Source organism: Schistocerca serialis, chromosome 9 (genome assembly GCF_023864345.2).
Source record: "Schistocerca serialis cubense isolate TAMUIC-IGC-003099 chromosome 9, iqSchSeri2.2, whole genome shotgun sequence".
Classification (NCBI taxonomy): Eukaryota; Metazoa; Arthropoda; class Insecta; order Orthoptera; family Acrididae; genus Schistocerca; species Schistocerca serialis.
The window spans coordinates 506,682,827-506,698,106 of NC_064646.1; the positions used below are offsets into that span (position 1 = coordinate 506,682,827).

Below are 15,280 nucleotides of genomic sequence, written 5' to 3' on the forward strand. Positions count from 1 at the left end.
TGATATCCTTAAATGATAAAGGTCAGAATTTATTTTTGTTGTTCATCAAGTTACTGTGCTGCATGAAATTGAGTACATGGCTGCACAAAATTTTTCAGAATTTGCAGAGGTGAAATCATATTGTGTAGACTTCCCATATAGCTCATTTATGGACAAACATTATTGCACTTGAAATGTAACCAATATATTTAAATTGTATTTAAAGTTGAAACCAGAATGATATCTCTTTTCATTCTGGAGATATTGGTTGTTATATCCGTGGACAGGTTGCTCGCGGTGTGTCCGAACCTTTCCAGCACTTCGGCAATCAAGTGGTCGTAAAAATCGTTGTATCTCATAAAAGGTTCAAGATATTGAAACGAAGAATTTTGGAAATGACAGCACGATGAAAGGACTATTTTATCATATGAGTAACACTCGATACGTTTTTGCAAACGCGTGAGCAGAGTGAAAACAAGACTCCCTATAACTTACACCATGAGGTTTTGTCCAAATTTTCATAGCCAAACAAAGGGAGAGAAACAGGTAAATGGGTTATCAAAGTGACCAGCATGAGATCTAGTTTGGCATGAAAATATTTAACTACTTGAAAGTAATCAGGGTAATTAATGAAAACTTAATTAATAAGCTGAGGAAAAATTGAAATATTTCACAAAAAGCTGCTGTAAATGAAGTGTCAAAAATGTCATCTGTTCAAGACCTAGCTATTTCGCACATAAAAAGATACATTGGCGCGGTATTTAAATGTCAAAAAGGCTTCCTTCGAATCAAGTATGTTAGGTAGGCAAACGAGAAGGTAGTAAGATCACACTTTCTGAATAATACTTGAAATTCAAAAATGGAAGAAATCAGTCAAATATTTTATGAAATGATTTGTGTAAAAGAAGTAAGTAGATCAGAGAAACGTTCTACGTGCCTTTGAATGATACTCAAAATCATGAACAGAAAATGAGGTGCACCAAACGTTTCCCTAATATTTTTTATTTCATACTTTTAGACAAATCATTACACAAAACGTTTGACTTTCTTTTCAAAAATTTTGTAAGCTTTACTTTTATAGACTATTTAGAGTATTTGAAACACTTTGCGTTAACACTGACTGCTGATGAATTACGTTCACAACATCAAATATCTTTAAAATTTCATTGTTCATTGTAATTTATTAGGAATTAAATGTGTGTGATATACTGGGATACGTGTGAAGATCAAGTTCTTTGGCAAGACCTTAAAAATATACTTAGTGATACAGTGTAAACAGTGTACATAAAACTTAGTATACAGAATCGTAATTGAGTTAGTAATAATATGAGAATGGCCGGGAATTGAACCGAAGACCTTTTCCTCATTCACAATTATGAACTTTGCACGCTACCCCTACACCACAGCTACCTATTGTTCATTAGTATCAATCTGTGTGTTTGTTTGTATTTGGCATAGTTAGTCATGTAATAGTCATTCCTCCACATTTATTGGCTGTTAAAAGTTCTTGATCATGTAAAAAAACCTTCGTATTTAATTTATTGATGAAATAGTCGAATGCTCCTCTGCTCATTCACGTGTATTCAGAGAACTTGTCTAGTGATCTTCACCGTTGATGATACTTATGAAATTCTCTGTGGTGATTCCCCCCTTTGTAAATTTCATGCACAGCATTCCTTTTCGCTTAATTTTCTTAAGTAAACCTAATTCTGTACCCTTACTCTCCAACTACAGTATTCTACAGGTTAAGGACGCTGTTTTATAGAAACAGCTGGTTGACTCTAAGTAGCCATCTTGTAGCATGACATGGTTGCTCACATGCAGGACACCCAAGGTTTTTGCCCGAAGTTGCTGCTTGTCGCTGGAGTGTCCCATATCCAGAAGTCGCTCGCTGTCGCTCGATTCTGTCACTCACGTAGGACACGACCTCAGGGTTTCTCTTCAAAATGACATATGTATAATACCTGTACAATGTTTGGTTCTTGTGCAATAAATAATTGAAAGTGTTCCTGGACTTTATGTACACCCTGTACTTGTATGGTTTCATTTTGACCATCGAAGCCACAGCCAGCCACAGTTTTATTTGTTAGTAAAGAAATAAAAAATTATGGCTGTTGCAGAAAATTTTTTTACAATAAAGATTACACCATTGTTTTAACTAAGAATAAAAGAAAGTGACCTTCATAATTTGTCTCAAAGTTAACCATCCGTTTAATTTTCATTAATATTGGTAAATTGTATAGCCAGTTCAGTCAGTAACACGATTCGTACTCTAATTGCTGGATGACATGTTACAAATAATTTTAAACAAATGTATCTGTCAAATAAACATGTAAGAAACAAAGTAGGTATTTGTTTAGAACAAGTTTTATGCCTATTTTGGAACAGTCACAGTAATGTGAAGTAGACTCTCATTGGAAAATCGTACTCTTTCTTTCCTCTCGAAGAAAAAGAGCAAAGTGCAAAGTGGTAGGAGGGTGCACAGGGCAAGTCTTGCAGTGGGTATGGTCACAGGGGTAGGGGCCATAGGGTAGGGAGATTGATGCAGAAGGAGCATAGGGTCTGACAAGAATATTGTGAAGTGGGAGGGTGACAAAAAATTATTCTAGGTGTGGTGTGCATAACCTCACACAGAATAGATCTCATTTCATGGCGTGATTTTAGGAAGTCATGGTCTTGTTGAACTAGCTGATTAATACATTCCAGGCCAGGATAATACTGAGTGACTAGTGGTGTGCTCCGAACTTGTTTTTTGGAGGGTTCAGCAGTACCAAGATTCGGCGTGATGGTCCAGGAAATCTGCTGTAAGTGGCAAAACATGTACTGTCAAAGGGAGAGCCACCTGTTAAACGACACATCATATACCACTGTTTGGTATATTACATTGGCATGACTACCACCTAATTATCAATTAGGATGAATGGTCGTAGGCAGAAGATGTACAATGGCTACCTGCAGTATCCTGTTGCAGAGCATGCTCTACAATATGACAATCATGACCTTGGTGCCTGTGTCATCTCATGCACCATCTCGATTCTTTCCCCAGACATCGGTTTCTCAGAGCTTTACAGGTGGGAACTAGCGCTACAACATGTCATTGGCTCTCGCAACCCACCTGGCCTTAATTTACGTTAATTTCTTCCGTCTTAGGATTTCTTCACCGTAACTACTCTTTTCTTAACTCCATTTTAGTTTTCTATATCCTTCATTGTCTTACCTGTTTATTTTTCTCTGCCCCCTCCCACCTCTGTTACTTACAATGCGTTTAACTTTTCACTCTTATTAACTCATACATTATGTTCAAGCAGTAATCTCTGTCTTGCATACTACCCTGTCTTCCACCTTTAAGCTCTCAGGCTTTCCAATCCCATCTGATGCAGCCTCCAACAATCAGTTTTTCCTTCTCACGCCATCCGGTGAGTTTCCCATGACCCGTGATTCTGGACGACTTTCCCCAAATCCACCCCTTTTCCTAAACCTCTCCAGTCTTTTTCCTCCACCTCTCTTCCTTCCCCATCAACACTTCTGCCTGAATAAGGAGCCACTGGCTCCAAAAGCCTGCATAATTATAACCTTCTTTTATGTGTGTGTTCTGCCACCTCTTGGTGAATAAATTTTTTTACCCATACAGTTAAATTATTTTCTCAAAAATTGATTGGTTTCATTGTTATATTAAGCCATTTATTATTTGACACAGGCAGACTCTTCTCTGAATGCAAACAGTTAACCAATTATAGGGACTTTCCGCAAGTCATCATCTGAACAGTGAGCAGGCGCTCTGTTGAATTATTGTAGATTTTTAGTGACACTGTTCAATGCAAGGCCCTAAACATCAGCAACAAGAAACAAAATAATTTGTGGACAGTAAGATAAATCTTAACAGTCAAAGTAATCATCATCATCATCATCATCATCATCATCATCATGACGACGACGACGACGACCACCACCACCACCACCCTCGCAGGGTGGTTCGGCCGCTGCTCCACTACAGCGACTTGAAAGACACACAACACCCAGTCATCTCGAGGCAGAGAAAATCTCCGACTGTGCCGGGAATCGACCCCGTGCGCGGGAAGCGAGAACGCTACCGCAAGACCATGAGCCGCGGACATGATGATGATGATAATAATTACACTCGTTGTTTACAAACAAACTGGTAGATTGAGCATCTGAGTGTTGTTACTTGTAAAACAAGTTAACTCAACTATCTTACTTTTTCCCAAATCTTTTGACGACATTGTTATACCATGTGTGTCTGCTTTCAAATATTCACAGTGCTTATTTTTCAATTGAGGAACAAGTAAGAGCCATGCCTGCCTGGGTGCCCATACCCAGTACAAGAGGGGCCAACCCCCCGAGGCCCTCTGCTCTCGGAGCAAGGGAAAAATGCAGTGTAGTGAGGTGTTTTTTTTTGCAAGATAGTGATCTAAAAGTCAGTAGCACGCAGGTTTTTAACAGGGTCGGAACTAGACTATTAAAATTAATCCACACTGTCTACAGGGAAATGCTGATGGTAATTGATGAACATAGTAGTAATGTTGCCTAGTTTAATAATGAGTAGTTATCAGAATGTGACAGTCTTGTTTCAAATTCTCTTACAGTGTTATCCAATAACTCGAAGTACACCTGTTGTATTTTGACTTCAATAGATTGCCAATGCATTCATCCATCATTTCAGCTCTATTCAGGGAAGCTTCAAATTGTGTATTAGTCGAACATTTCATGGAACTTAAAAAGTTGATCAATTTATTTCCATTTATTAGGTTTTTCGCATGAGCTGTGCATCCTGAGCCATGTTGCAAAAGAGTGCATCATTGTTTTTTTCTTTTTTTCTTTTTCGGAAGAATATTGTAAAGCAGTTCTACCTTTAAAAATATGCTTTGAAAAATAGACAGAAAGAAAACAAAGTCAAAGTCTAGAAGCCTATTTTTGAAACCATAGGCTACTCTTGTTGTAATTTCAGTCGAATATATAATGTCAGGTATTTCATTTAAAACATCAGTTACATCTGGATGGTTTTTTAGATTGGCAGATATTTTCTGGCATTACAGTTCCTTTCACTGTTGGAAAGATTGTGTTTAGCAACAATACTATTCAGAATAGCTGTGCATTTGGAAGTCTTGTGGAAGAAAGCAGGAATATCCTGAAGCTTGGAGAAAAAAATCTTTACTGGTTTTGTACAAGAACAGCTCTGCTGCAAAAATAAAGTGAAGCCATGTGCAAAACAGTCAGTAAAAAGAGCTTGGGAGACAATTTCATGAACATTAGCTTGCAGGTTATTTATTTTCCTGCCAGAACAGAAGCACCATCGTAGGTTTGGGCCAACAGTTTGTTCTTCACATCATAATTCTGAAACACGCCATAGAGCACAGTTAATAAAGCTGCAACTAATGTTGTGAAAACTAATAAAATTTTCGTGCATGTTGCCATTGCAGTCCACCAGCCTCACAACAATACAGCATTGTGACTTGTTCAAAACATTTGTTGATTCATCCACAGTACAGGTATAAAGCGACATTCTATCCAGTGAATGTATTTATAAATCGACACATTTATACATCCAATCAGTTCATTCTGATTCTGTATGGTTTTTGAAAATCCCAGAAATATCCCCTTTTCTTCCAATACCGGTACACTTTGAAATCTTTGTTTCTGTTCAGTACAGGTTAAAAAATGGCTCTAACGTTTCCATGATTCAGGGACTCTTCTGTCGTATCATGACCTCTAAAAGCTAGCTCCTGCTTACTCAAAACATATGTGAGATCAGTTAGAATTTTCATTATCTCTTTGTTAGCTTTCATTTCATTGTTGAGTCTGATTTTCACTGGTTTTTGATGTTCATTCAATAGCTCCGATATACTGAACACTTGTTTGTATAGTTCTTTATATGTAATACAACTACTTAGAGTGGTTGTGATGGCAGAGAGTGCAACAGAGATGGAACAAATGTTAGATGATCTAAACACAAAACTAGAAGAATATGGAATGAAGATTAACAAGAAAACGAAAAGCATGGTAATTGGAGGAAAGGGGAGAAAATGTTGTATGAAAATAGGGGGAGAGGAAATAGAGCAAGTGAATAAATTCAGTTGCTTGGGAAGTGTAATAATGGATAATACGTATTGCTCAACAGAAATTACTTTGCGGACCACTAAACAATGATCTGAGGAAAAGACTTGCCAAATTTTGCACTGTATGGTGCGGAGACCTGGACATTGAGGAAGGAAGATGAAAGAAGATTGGAGGCATTAGAGATGTGGGTATGGAGAAGAATGGAAAAAGTGAACTGGAAAGACCAAGTAAGGTATGAAGAAGTATTAAGAAGAGTCGGAGAAGAAAGAAACATGCTGAAAGTCATCAGAAAGAGAAAATGGAACTGGATTGGACATTGTTTGGGGAGGGACTGTTTATTGAAGGAAGGAATGATGGAGGGAAAAAGGGGAAGAGGAAAAAGAAGATATCAAATGCTGGACAATATCAAAGGAGACAAATATTCAGAAATGAAAAGACTTGCTATGGACAGACAAAAGTGAAAGAGGCTTAACCCATGCCGCAAGGCAGAATACCATACCACCACTACTACTACTACTACTACTACTACTACTACTTCTCTTCTACTTCTACCTCTACTTGATGATCTTTAGAAGATGCATTCTGTGCTAAACCTCATCGCAGATTCTTCACAAAACCAAAACCATCAGCAGACTATAGTTTCTCTTGTGCTTAGGAGCAAACCTGACTAGCAGGAGAATTTTCCTTCTGTAGGGATAGCACACCACCACTTGTGCTGTTTATACCATGAAGTTTGGAATGCACATGTTTTGCACTTGTCTTTCGGAAAAAGGTATAATGCCAGTGTTTGATGTTCATTCATCAAAATTTCATGTTGTTCAGTTTCACATCTCTTTGAAAACAAAAGCTCCTACAAGAAAGTAATGATGTCCTCACTCAAAAGTATTACATCCGTACTTGTATGGTGACTGGCCTTCCATTGCATGGAGGAACATGGCAGCATGGCCAAGGCAGCCTGTACCCCCCTGTCCTGTTTCCAGTAGTGATGTAACAGTTACCACGGCAACGAAGCATTTACAGGTGGCCTGGCTTGTGTCTGGCCCCCTTGTCATATGCTTCATGCATCCATCTGCTTTAGGGTTGGGCTAAGCTTTTGAACTTTGACTTACTGCGTAGTGCTGGCAGTTCAGAAGAAATGAAACAAGCTAACATCTTTCATGCTCACTGACAAAATTGCATAAAGGTTTATTGTAAAAATAATTATTGCTAATATGGTACAGCGTACCATTCATGAATGAAGACTTTATTTGTTTGTCATGTTTGATAGAACCCTTTTGGATAAGCTTTGCACATGTTACATCATCTTAATGTCTAAAGTAATCATCTCTCTCTCTCTCTCTCTCTCTCTCTCTCTCTCTCTCTGTCTTGTCTCTCCATTATAAAACTTGACCTTTTTTTTTTTTTTTTTTTCATTCAACAGAAGGCAGAACTCGACGTTCAAGGCAAAGAACATCTGTTTCACAAGAGCTTCCTAATGAACCACCGCAGACATCTTCAGATGTTAGGAAGCGCCTCCAAGTGCTAGCTGATAGTGATTCATCTGAATCGGACTAATACAGATGCAGATTATCAGATTCTTTTTTAAGAGTCAGATATTTTAGGGCAGATCCTGTTTGAATAATTTCATAATTCTTTTTGTAGATTGTATGTACATAGCTGCAATTATGAATGCAAGTATAAGTTCCATGTAATAGCACAACAGAAGATGTTAATAATTGGATGTGTTCCCAGAATGTCATGACTAAAGGCTGATATTCTCCATAAACAAAGATTTTTACTCATCTTTACCTCATTAGTTAATATTTAAGTTCTAGTTTTAGTGTCATATTTCTGTAGACAAGATTTTGTACACATTATTCTTAAGAAAAAGAGATTTGTTTTTAGTCATAGACATAGTTTAAGAATTTAAAGTTTATTTTGTAGCTTGGCACTAATGAATTGTACAGTAAATAGTTTGTAGCAATAGTAAATCAATGTTAAACTTAATAACTTCTGTTCATTTTTTTAATAACATTCTGCAGTGACCTTTTAATATTATCTTGGAGTGCCAAATTAAAATCTGCCACTTTGGTTGGAAAAAAAATCTGTTGTTTTTTTCCCTGAATTATTTATTTGATCTATCACTTATATTTGATTTGTGGGCATAAGGCCAAAAATGAAATAACAGCAATATTGCAAATAGTGGCCGTGAAAGCCTGTGTTGTGGATAGCTTCATTATGGTTTTAACTTCTTCAGAAAATGATGGGACTGAATCTCATTGAAATATAACACCACGGACATCACACAGGTATCCTCTTTCAGCTTTTAAATGTAGATAAGTTATTCTGAGTATTCTAACATCTTAATTCTCGACAACTGTAACCATTCAAGCTGTAATTACTGTCTCTCTGTACTCAGCTGCAACTCCAGTATGTATTACAAGCCTTTTAGTTTACATGCACCACCAAGAAGTGAGGGCAGGCAGTTGGGGGAGAGTGCAATGTGTGAGATTGTGTTGACAATCAACAGCCGTATTCAGTTAAGAATGAACTCGCCAGTTGTGATTATAGTTCTGCATCAGTTGTAGAATATTCCAGAAAAAAAAATGAAACTTTGTTACGGACGGGACTCAAATCTGAATTACCCGTTTGCTGCAAGCGATCACCTTAACCACATTGGCTGCCTGAGCACACCTCCAGGAGTGATCCAAACTCCCTTTGTCCTATTCACTCTTTTGTGTGCTCACACTATGTTTCCATATTTCCCACACAGGGTGAGACACTATTTTCTCTCATTGCTCCCTTGCAATGGCATAGCATCCCTTATTATAATGTGAACATGATGAAGTGAAGACACCAGGACAAGTGGAGATTTGGACCAGTCCTGGCGGCACGCTCGGGTAGCCGAAGTAGTTAGCACGACCTCTTGCAACAAGTGGGAAATCAGGGTTCGAGTCCCATCTTTCACAAATTTCATTTGTTTTGGAATATTCTACAGCTGATGCGGAACCATAATCACAACAGGCAAATTCATTCTTAATATTCCTTTTCTTCGCTCTCTTTTTTTTTTCATTTTTTTATTATATGACCTGTGTATTTTTTCACACACAGCCTCATCTCACTACCATGTATAATGCGCTGAAGTGTACTTGACCCCGTTCTGTAGGGTGTGGAATGAGAGGTGGAGCCATAGTCCCCAGTGGAAACATGGTTGACAGTTAAGAATGACTTCTGCTGGCTTCACTACATGACGGAGTGAGACAGGCGTGCCTCTTCCCCACTGCCGTTAGCTGGTGCTGATGAACAAGTGGCAGCTTCCGCTCACAGCTCCCGAACCAGTGCGCCGTGTTGTTGAGGCTGGCAGCCTTTGGAGGCCACAGTTGTCAATGTCAGTACTGCTACATGCTGCACTGTCACGGTGTTCCACTCGGAGAATGGCTTCGCACACAGGAACAGTGGCAGCATATAGAGTTTGCTGTGTGTGGGATTCAACCCGCTGCTCTTGGACAGGAGTCAAATGGCGGCTGGTGTTGTGTTGTTGAAACCCACTAGGAACTCAATGTTGGTGGCAGAAGGCACAGATGGCAGGTTGGCGGGCTGTGGCACCAAGTCCTGTGAAGGACTCGGTGCTGGCAGCAGCAGCAGCCTGATCGTGAACCGTGGCTGCTCCTGGCACTCACTGTCCAGCGTAGCTCTGGTGTCACAGTGGTGCTGCTGGCTTCTGGCAATGAGAAGTGCTGCCTGCCACACCTGTGGCGCGCATTTGTTTCAGTACAGCTGGGTACTTACTCACATCGTCTGTAAAAAGAGACCTGCCTTTCTGTGGTGACATCAACCTACTGGCTACACAGTTACTGCTTTGCAGTACTCCTGTACTGCAGCGCTCAGCTATCGGGCTCTGCAGTCCCCTTGCGTGTCTTTTACTGTGATCATCCACATGTTGCCAAACTGCCGGCTGTTAGTTCATCACCATTAATGCAATGCTGAAAGACTAGGCAGTGGTGCTGTGCTGCCCTCATTCATGGAGAAGATCTGGTCCCTAGGTTCTTGCCCCCAGCCCAATTTGCTATTGTCCCTCAATCTGTAAAACAAATACATAATTCTAAATCACTTACTCTTGATTATTCCGCAAATTACTATATTGACCTGAGACTCTGTAAATCTCTCTTGCATCCCTCACTCAGAGGATCTAGTCTACGAGAACTTGAATTACTCTTGGACTGAGTTCTTACATGGCTCTTCATCTCAAGTATGTAAGAACTAGGTAGAGCAAAATCAGAGTCACCGTGATAGTACGAATTGCAACACTTTGAGGTCACACTACTTGACGTCTTCCATCCTGATACAGTTCCACATGCTGTAACAGTTGCCCTGCAGTGATCCAACTCTTCCTGTACTGCTATCGTTGGACTTAATGAACGGTCCAAGTTCAGTTCACAGATGTCGTTAAGGAAGGTGATATTTTGTTTAGATATGTCTTGCAGTTCATCAGGCTAATCCAGCTGTGGCTATGTTATATTCAAGTGAGTAATTTTCATCTTAGTAGTTAGCAAATGAAAAGTGCATTCCGTAATTTTATACACAGTCCTGTTGTTTAACAATCGACTACCACACAACTCTGAACACCTTGCCTCCATGAGTTTCCCTTGCTCATAGCAACCAGCAATCATCACCATGTCATTGTAAACTGAGTATTTATTTATTTATTTTTGAGTCATCAGTCCTCTGACTGGTTTGGCGTGGCCCACCACGAATTCCTCTTCTGTTATCAACCTCTTCATCTCAGAGTAGCACTTGAAACCTACGTCCTCAATTATTTTTTGGATGTATTCCAGTCTCTGTCTTCCTGTGCAGTTTTTGTCCTCTACAGCTCCCTCTAGTACGATGGAAGTCATTCCCTGATGTCTTAACAGATGTGCTATCATCCTGTACCTTCTCCTTGTCAATGTTTTCCACTATCAGTCCACCTAATTTTCAACATTCATCTGTAGCACCACACCTCAAATGCTTTGATTCTTTTCTGTTCGGTTTTCCCACAGTCTTTGTTTCGCTAGCATACAATGCTGAGCTCCAAATATACATTCTCAGAAATTTCTTCCTCAGATTAAAGCCTATTTTTTATACTAGTAGACTTCTCGTGGTCGAAAATCCCATTTTTGTCAGGGCTAGTCTGCTTTTGATGTCCTCCTTTTTCCGTCTGTCATTGGTTATTATGCTGCCTAGGTAGTAGAATTCCTTAACTTCACCTCTTCATGCCCACCAATCCTGATGTTAAGTTTCTCGCTGATCTCGTTTCTTCTACTTCTCATTACTTTCATCTTTCTTTGATTCACTCTCTGTCCATAATCTCTACTCCCTAGACTGCTCATTCCATTCAGCAGATCATGTAATTCTTCATCTACATTTACATCCATACTCCGCAAGCCACCTGACAGTGTGTGGCGGAGGATACCTCTATCAGTTCTCCCTTCTATTCCAGTCTCATATTGTTCTTCTTCATTTTCACTCAGGATAGCAATGTCATCAGTGAATCGTATCATTGATATCCTTTCACCTTGAATTTTAATTCCACTTCTGACTCAGGATAGCAATGTCATCAGTGAATCGTATCATTGATATCCTTTCACCTTGAATTTTAATTCCACTTCTGAACCTTTCTTTTATTTCCATCATTGCTTCTTCAATGTACAGACTGAACACTTTGTTCTTGGTCCTCCTATTATTCTCTCTTGGCTCTTGTACATATTGTATGTTACCTGGCTCTCCCTACAGCTTACCCCTGTTTTTCTCAGAATTTCGAACATCTTGCACCATTTTACATTGTCAAATGCTTTTTCCATGTCAACAAATCCAATGAATGTGTCTTGATTTTTCTTTAGCCTCGCTTCCATTATGAAACGCAACATCAGAATTGCCTCTCCCGTACCTTTACCTATTCTAAACCCAAACTAACTGTCATCTAACACTACCTAAATTTTTTTCCCATTCTTCTGTATATTATTCTTGTAAGCAACTTGGATGCATGGGTTGTTAAGCTGATTGTGTGATAATTCTTGCAGTTGTCAGTTCTCTTTGGAATTGTGTGGATGATATTTTTCCGAAAGTTAGATGGTATGTCGCCAGACTCGTACATTCTACTCACCAATGCCAATAGTTGTTTTGTTGCAATTTCCCCCAATGATTCTAGAAATTCTGATGGAACATTATCTATCCCTTTGGCCTTATTTGATCCGAAATCCTCCAAAGTTCTCTTAATTTCTGATTCTAAAACTGGATCCCATATCTCTTCTAAATCGACTCTTGTTTCTTCTTCTATCACATCAGACATATCTTCCCCCTCATAGAGGCCTTCAGTGTACTCTTTCCACCTATCTTCTCTCTCCTCTGAATTTAATAATAGAATTCCTGCTGCATGCTTAATGTTACCATCCATTTCACTGATTGTTGTTTTGATATGCCAAGTCAGTCCTTCCGATAGTCATTTCTTTTTCGATTTCTTCACATTTTTCATGCGTCTTAGGTTCCATGCACTTCGTGTTTATTTCATTCCTCAGCAACTTGCATTTCCGTATTCCTGAATTTCCTTGAATACTTTTGTACTTCCTTCTTTCATTGATCAAATGAAGTGTTTCTTCTGTTACCCATGATTTCTTTGCAGTTACCTTCTTTGTACCTATGTTTTCCTTCCCAACTTCTTTGATGGCTCTTTTTAGAGATTTCCATTCCTCTTCAACTCTACTGCCTACTGAGCTATTCCTTATTGCTTTATCTGTAACCTTAGAGAACTTCAAATGTATTTCATCATTCCTTAGTACTTTTGTATCCCACTTCTTTGCATATTGATTCTTCCTGACTAATCTCTTAAACTTCATCCTACTCTTCAACACTACTACATTGTGATGTGAGTCCACATCTGCTCCTGGGTATGCCGTACAATCCAGTATCTAATTTCGGTATCTCTTTCTGACCATGATGTAATCTAACTGAAATCATCCTGTATTATCTGGCCTTTCCCAAGTGTGCCGCCTCTTCTTGTGATTCTTGAGCAGAGTATTTGCTATTACTAGCTGAAATTTATTATAGAACTCAAGTAGTCTTGCTTATCTCTCATTCCTTGTCCCAAGCCCATATTCTCCTGTAACCTTTCCCTCCTCTTCTTCCCCTACATCTGCATTCCAGTCCTCCATGACTATTAGATTTTGATCTCCCTTTACGTACTGCATTACCTTTTCAATATCCTCATATACTTTCTCTATCTCTTAATCTTCAGCTTGTGACATCGTAATGTATACCTGAACTATCATTGATTGTAGTTTGCTGTCAATTCAGATAAGACCAACTGTATCACTGAACTGTTCACAGTAATACACTCTCTGTCCTACCTTCCTATCCATAACAAATCTTACGCCCATCATACCAATTTCTGCAGCTGTTGATATTACCCTATACTCATCTGACCAAAAATCTTTGTCTTCTTTACATTTCACTTCACTGAGCCCTACTATATATAGATTGAGCCATTGTGTCTGTTTTCAGATTTTCTAGCTTCCCTACCATATTCAAGCTTCTGACATTCCACACCCTGACTCATAGAACGTTATCCTTTCATCAGTTATTCAATCTTTTTCTCACGTTCACCTCCTCCGTGGCAGTCTCCTCCCGGAGATCCGAATTGGAGACTATTCCGGAATCTTTTGCCAGTGGAAAGGTCATCATGACTCTTTTTCAGTTACAGGCCACATATCCTGTGGACACACATTGTCTCTTTAATGCAGTGGTTTCCATTGCCTTCTGCATCCTCATGCTGTTGAACATTGCTGAATCTTCTGCCTGTAGAGGCAGTTCCCCACACCAAGGACAAGAGAGTGCCCTGAACCTCTGTCCACTCCTCCAACCTCTCTGACAAGACCATTGGCAGAATGGGGGTGACTTCTTATGCTGGAAGTCTTTGGCCACCATGGCTGATTCTTAATCAAAATTTAAGCGGTGGCAGGTTTCGAACCCAGGACCAAGGATGTTTTGATCACTAATCAAAGACACTACCCCTAGACCACAGGTGCACTGAGTGTATCCAGTGTAAATCTGCACTCCAAAATTGTATTTATTGTTCAGTCACTTCCTTCTGGCGAGGTCGTCCCTCCATTTTACCACTGAAGAGCTGTGTAATGCACATGCCCTGCTCATCACCATCTCACAAGCAATGCATGTGTTCCGAGCAGTTTGCTGCACTCCTTTGAGATCTGTCTTAGCCTCCTGCTGCTAACTGTTGTATCCCTGGAAACACCTCCTCCAGCCTCCTAATTTTGTTCTACAACTTCCACCCACTAAATACTGAACATAAGACCACCTGTGACTGGGACCTACCACATGTGTTTGCCTGGAAAACAAAACTCCTCCGTCCAGGTGATGGTCTTGCAGCAGCACCACTCCATCCTCGGTGAAAAGCTACAGCACTACCAAAACTAGCATTCCCCTACTCCGGCCTTTCTCCCATATGGCAGTGTGAGGAAAGGGCTCATCACCACCTCCCCTCCCCTCCCCTCAGAAGCCCACTGTCTCCAAACAGCACGTCTTAACACACTAATGATAAAAACTATTATAAAACAAACATATAACCTTATCTAAAATCATTTTAATGCCCTATTGGTCGAAGTAGAGAGGATATAAAATGTAGACTGGCAATGGCGAGGGACTGGCAATGGCAAGGAAAGCGTTTCTGAAGAAGAGAGATTTGTTAACATCGAGTATTGATTTAAGTGTCAGGAAGTTGTTTCCGAAAGTATTTGTATGGAGTGTAGCCATGTATCGAAGTGAAACATGGATGATAAATAGTTTGGACAAGAAGAGAATAGAAGCTTTCGAAATGTGGTGCTACAGAAGAATGCTGAAGATTAGATGGGTAGATCACATAACTAATGTGGAGGTATTGAATAGAATTGGGGAGAAGAGGAGTTTGTGGCACAACTTGACTAGAAGAAGGGATCGGTTGGTAGGACGTGTTCTGAGGCATCAAGGGATCACCAGTTTAGTACTGGAGGGTAAAAATCATAGAGGGAGACCAAGAGATGAATACACTAAGCAGATTCAGAAGGATTTAGGCTGCAGTAGGTACTGGGAGATGAAGAGGCTTGCACAGGATAGAGTAGCATGGAGAGCTGCATCAAACCAGTCTCAGGACCGGAGACCACAACAACAACAACAACAACAATGCAAGACACAAAAGAAAAATATTCCAAAATCACTCTAT

General features: G+C 39.6%; 1 protein-coding gene across 4 annotated transcripts in view; it reads left to right on the top strand.

Annotated features, from left to right (window-relative positions):
* Positions 1–8,051, top strand: part of LOC126418779 (uncharacterized) — a 70,239-nt gene extending 62,188 nt beyond the window's left edge. For 2 of the 4 annotated variants that reach the window (XM_050085709.1, XM_050085710.1), the window contains exon 5: positions 7,475–8,051. In XM_050085709.1, the coding sequence (XP_049941666.1) occupies positions 7,475–7,608 (134 nt within the window). In that variant the 3' untranslated portion in view covers positions 7,609–8,051. The remainder of the gene's footprint in view (positions 1–7,474) is intronic. The other 2 variants (XM_050085708.1, XM_050085707.1) reach the window with 2 other exon arrangements.
* The last annotated feature ends 7,229 nt before the right edge of the window (positions 8,052–15,280 follow it).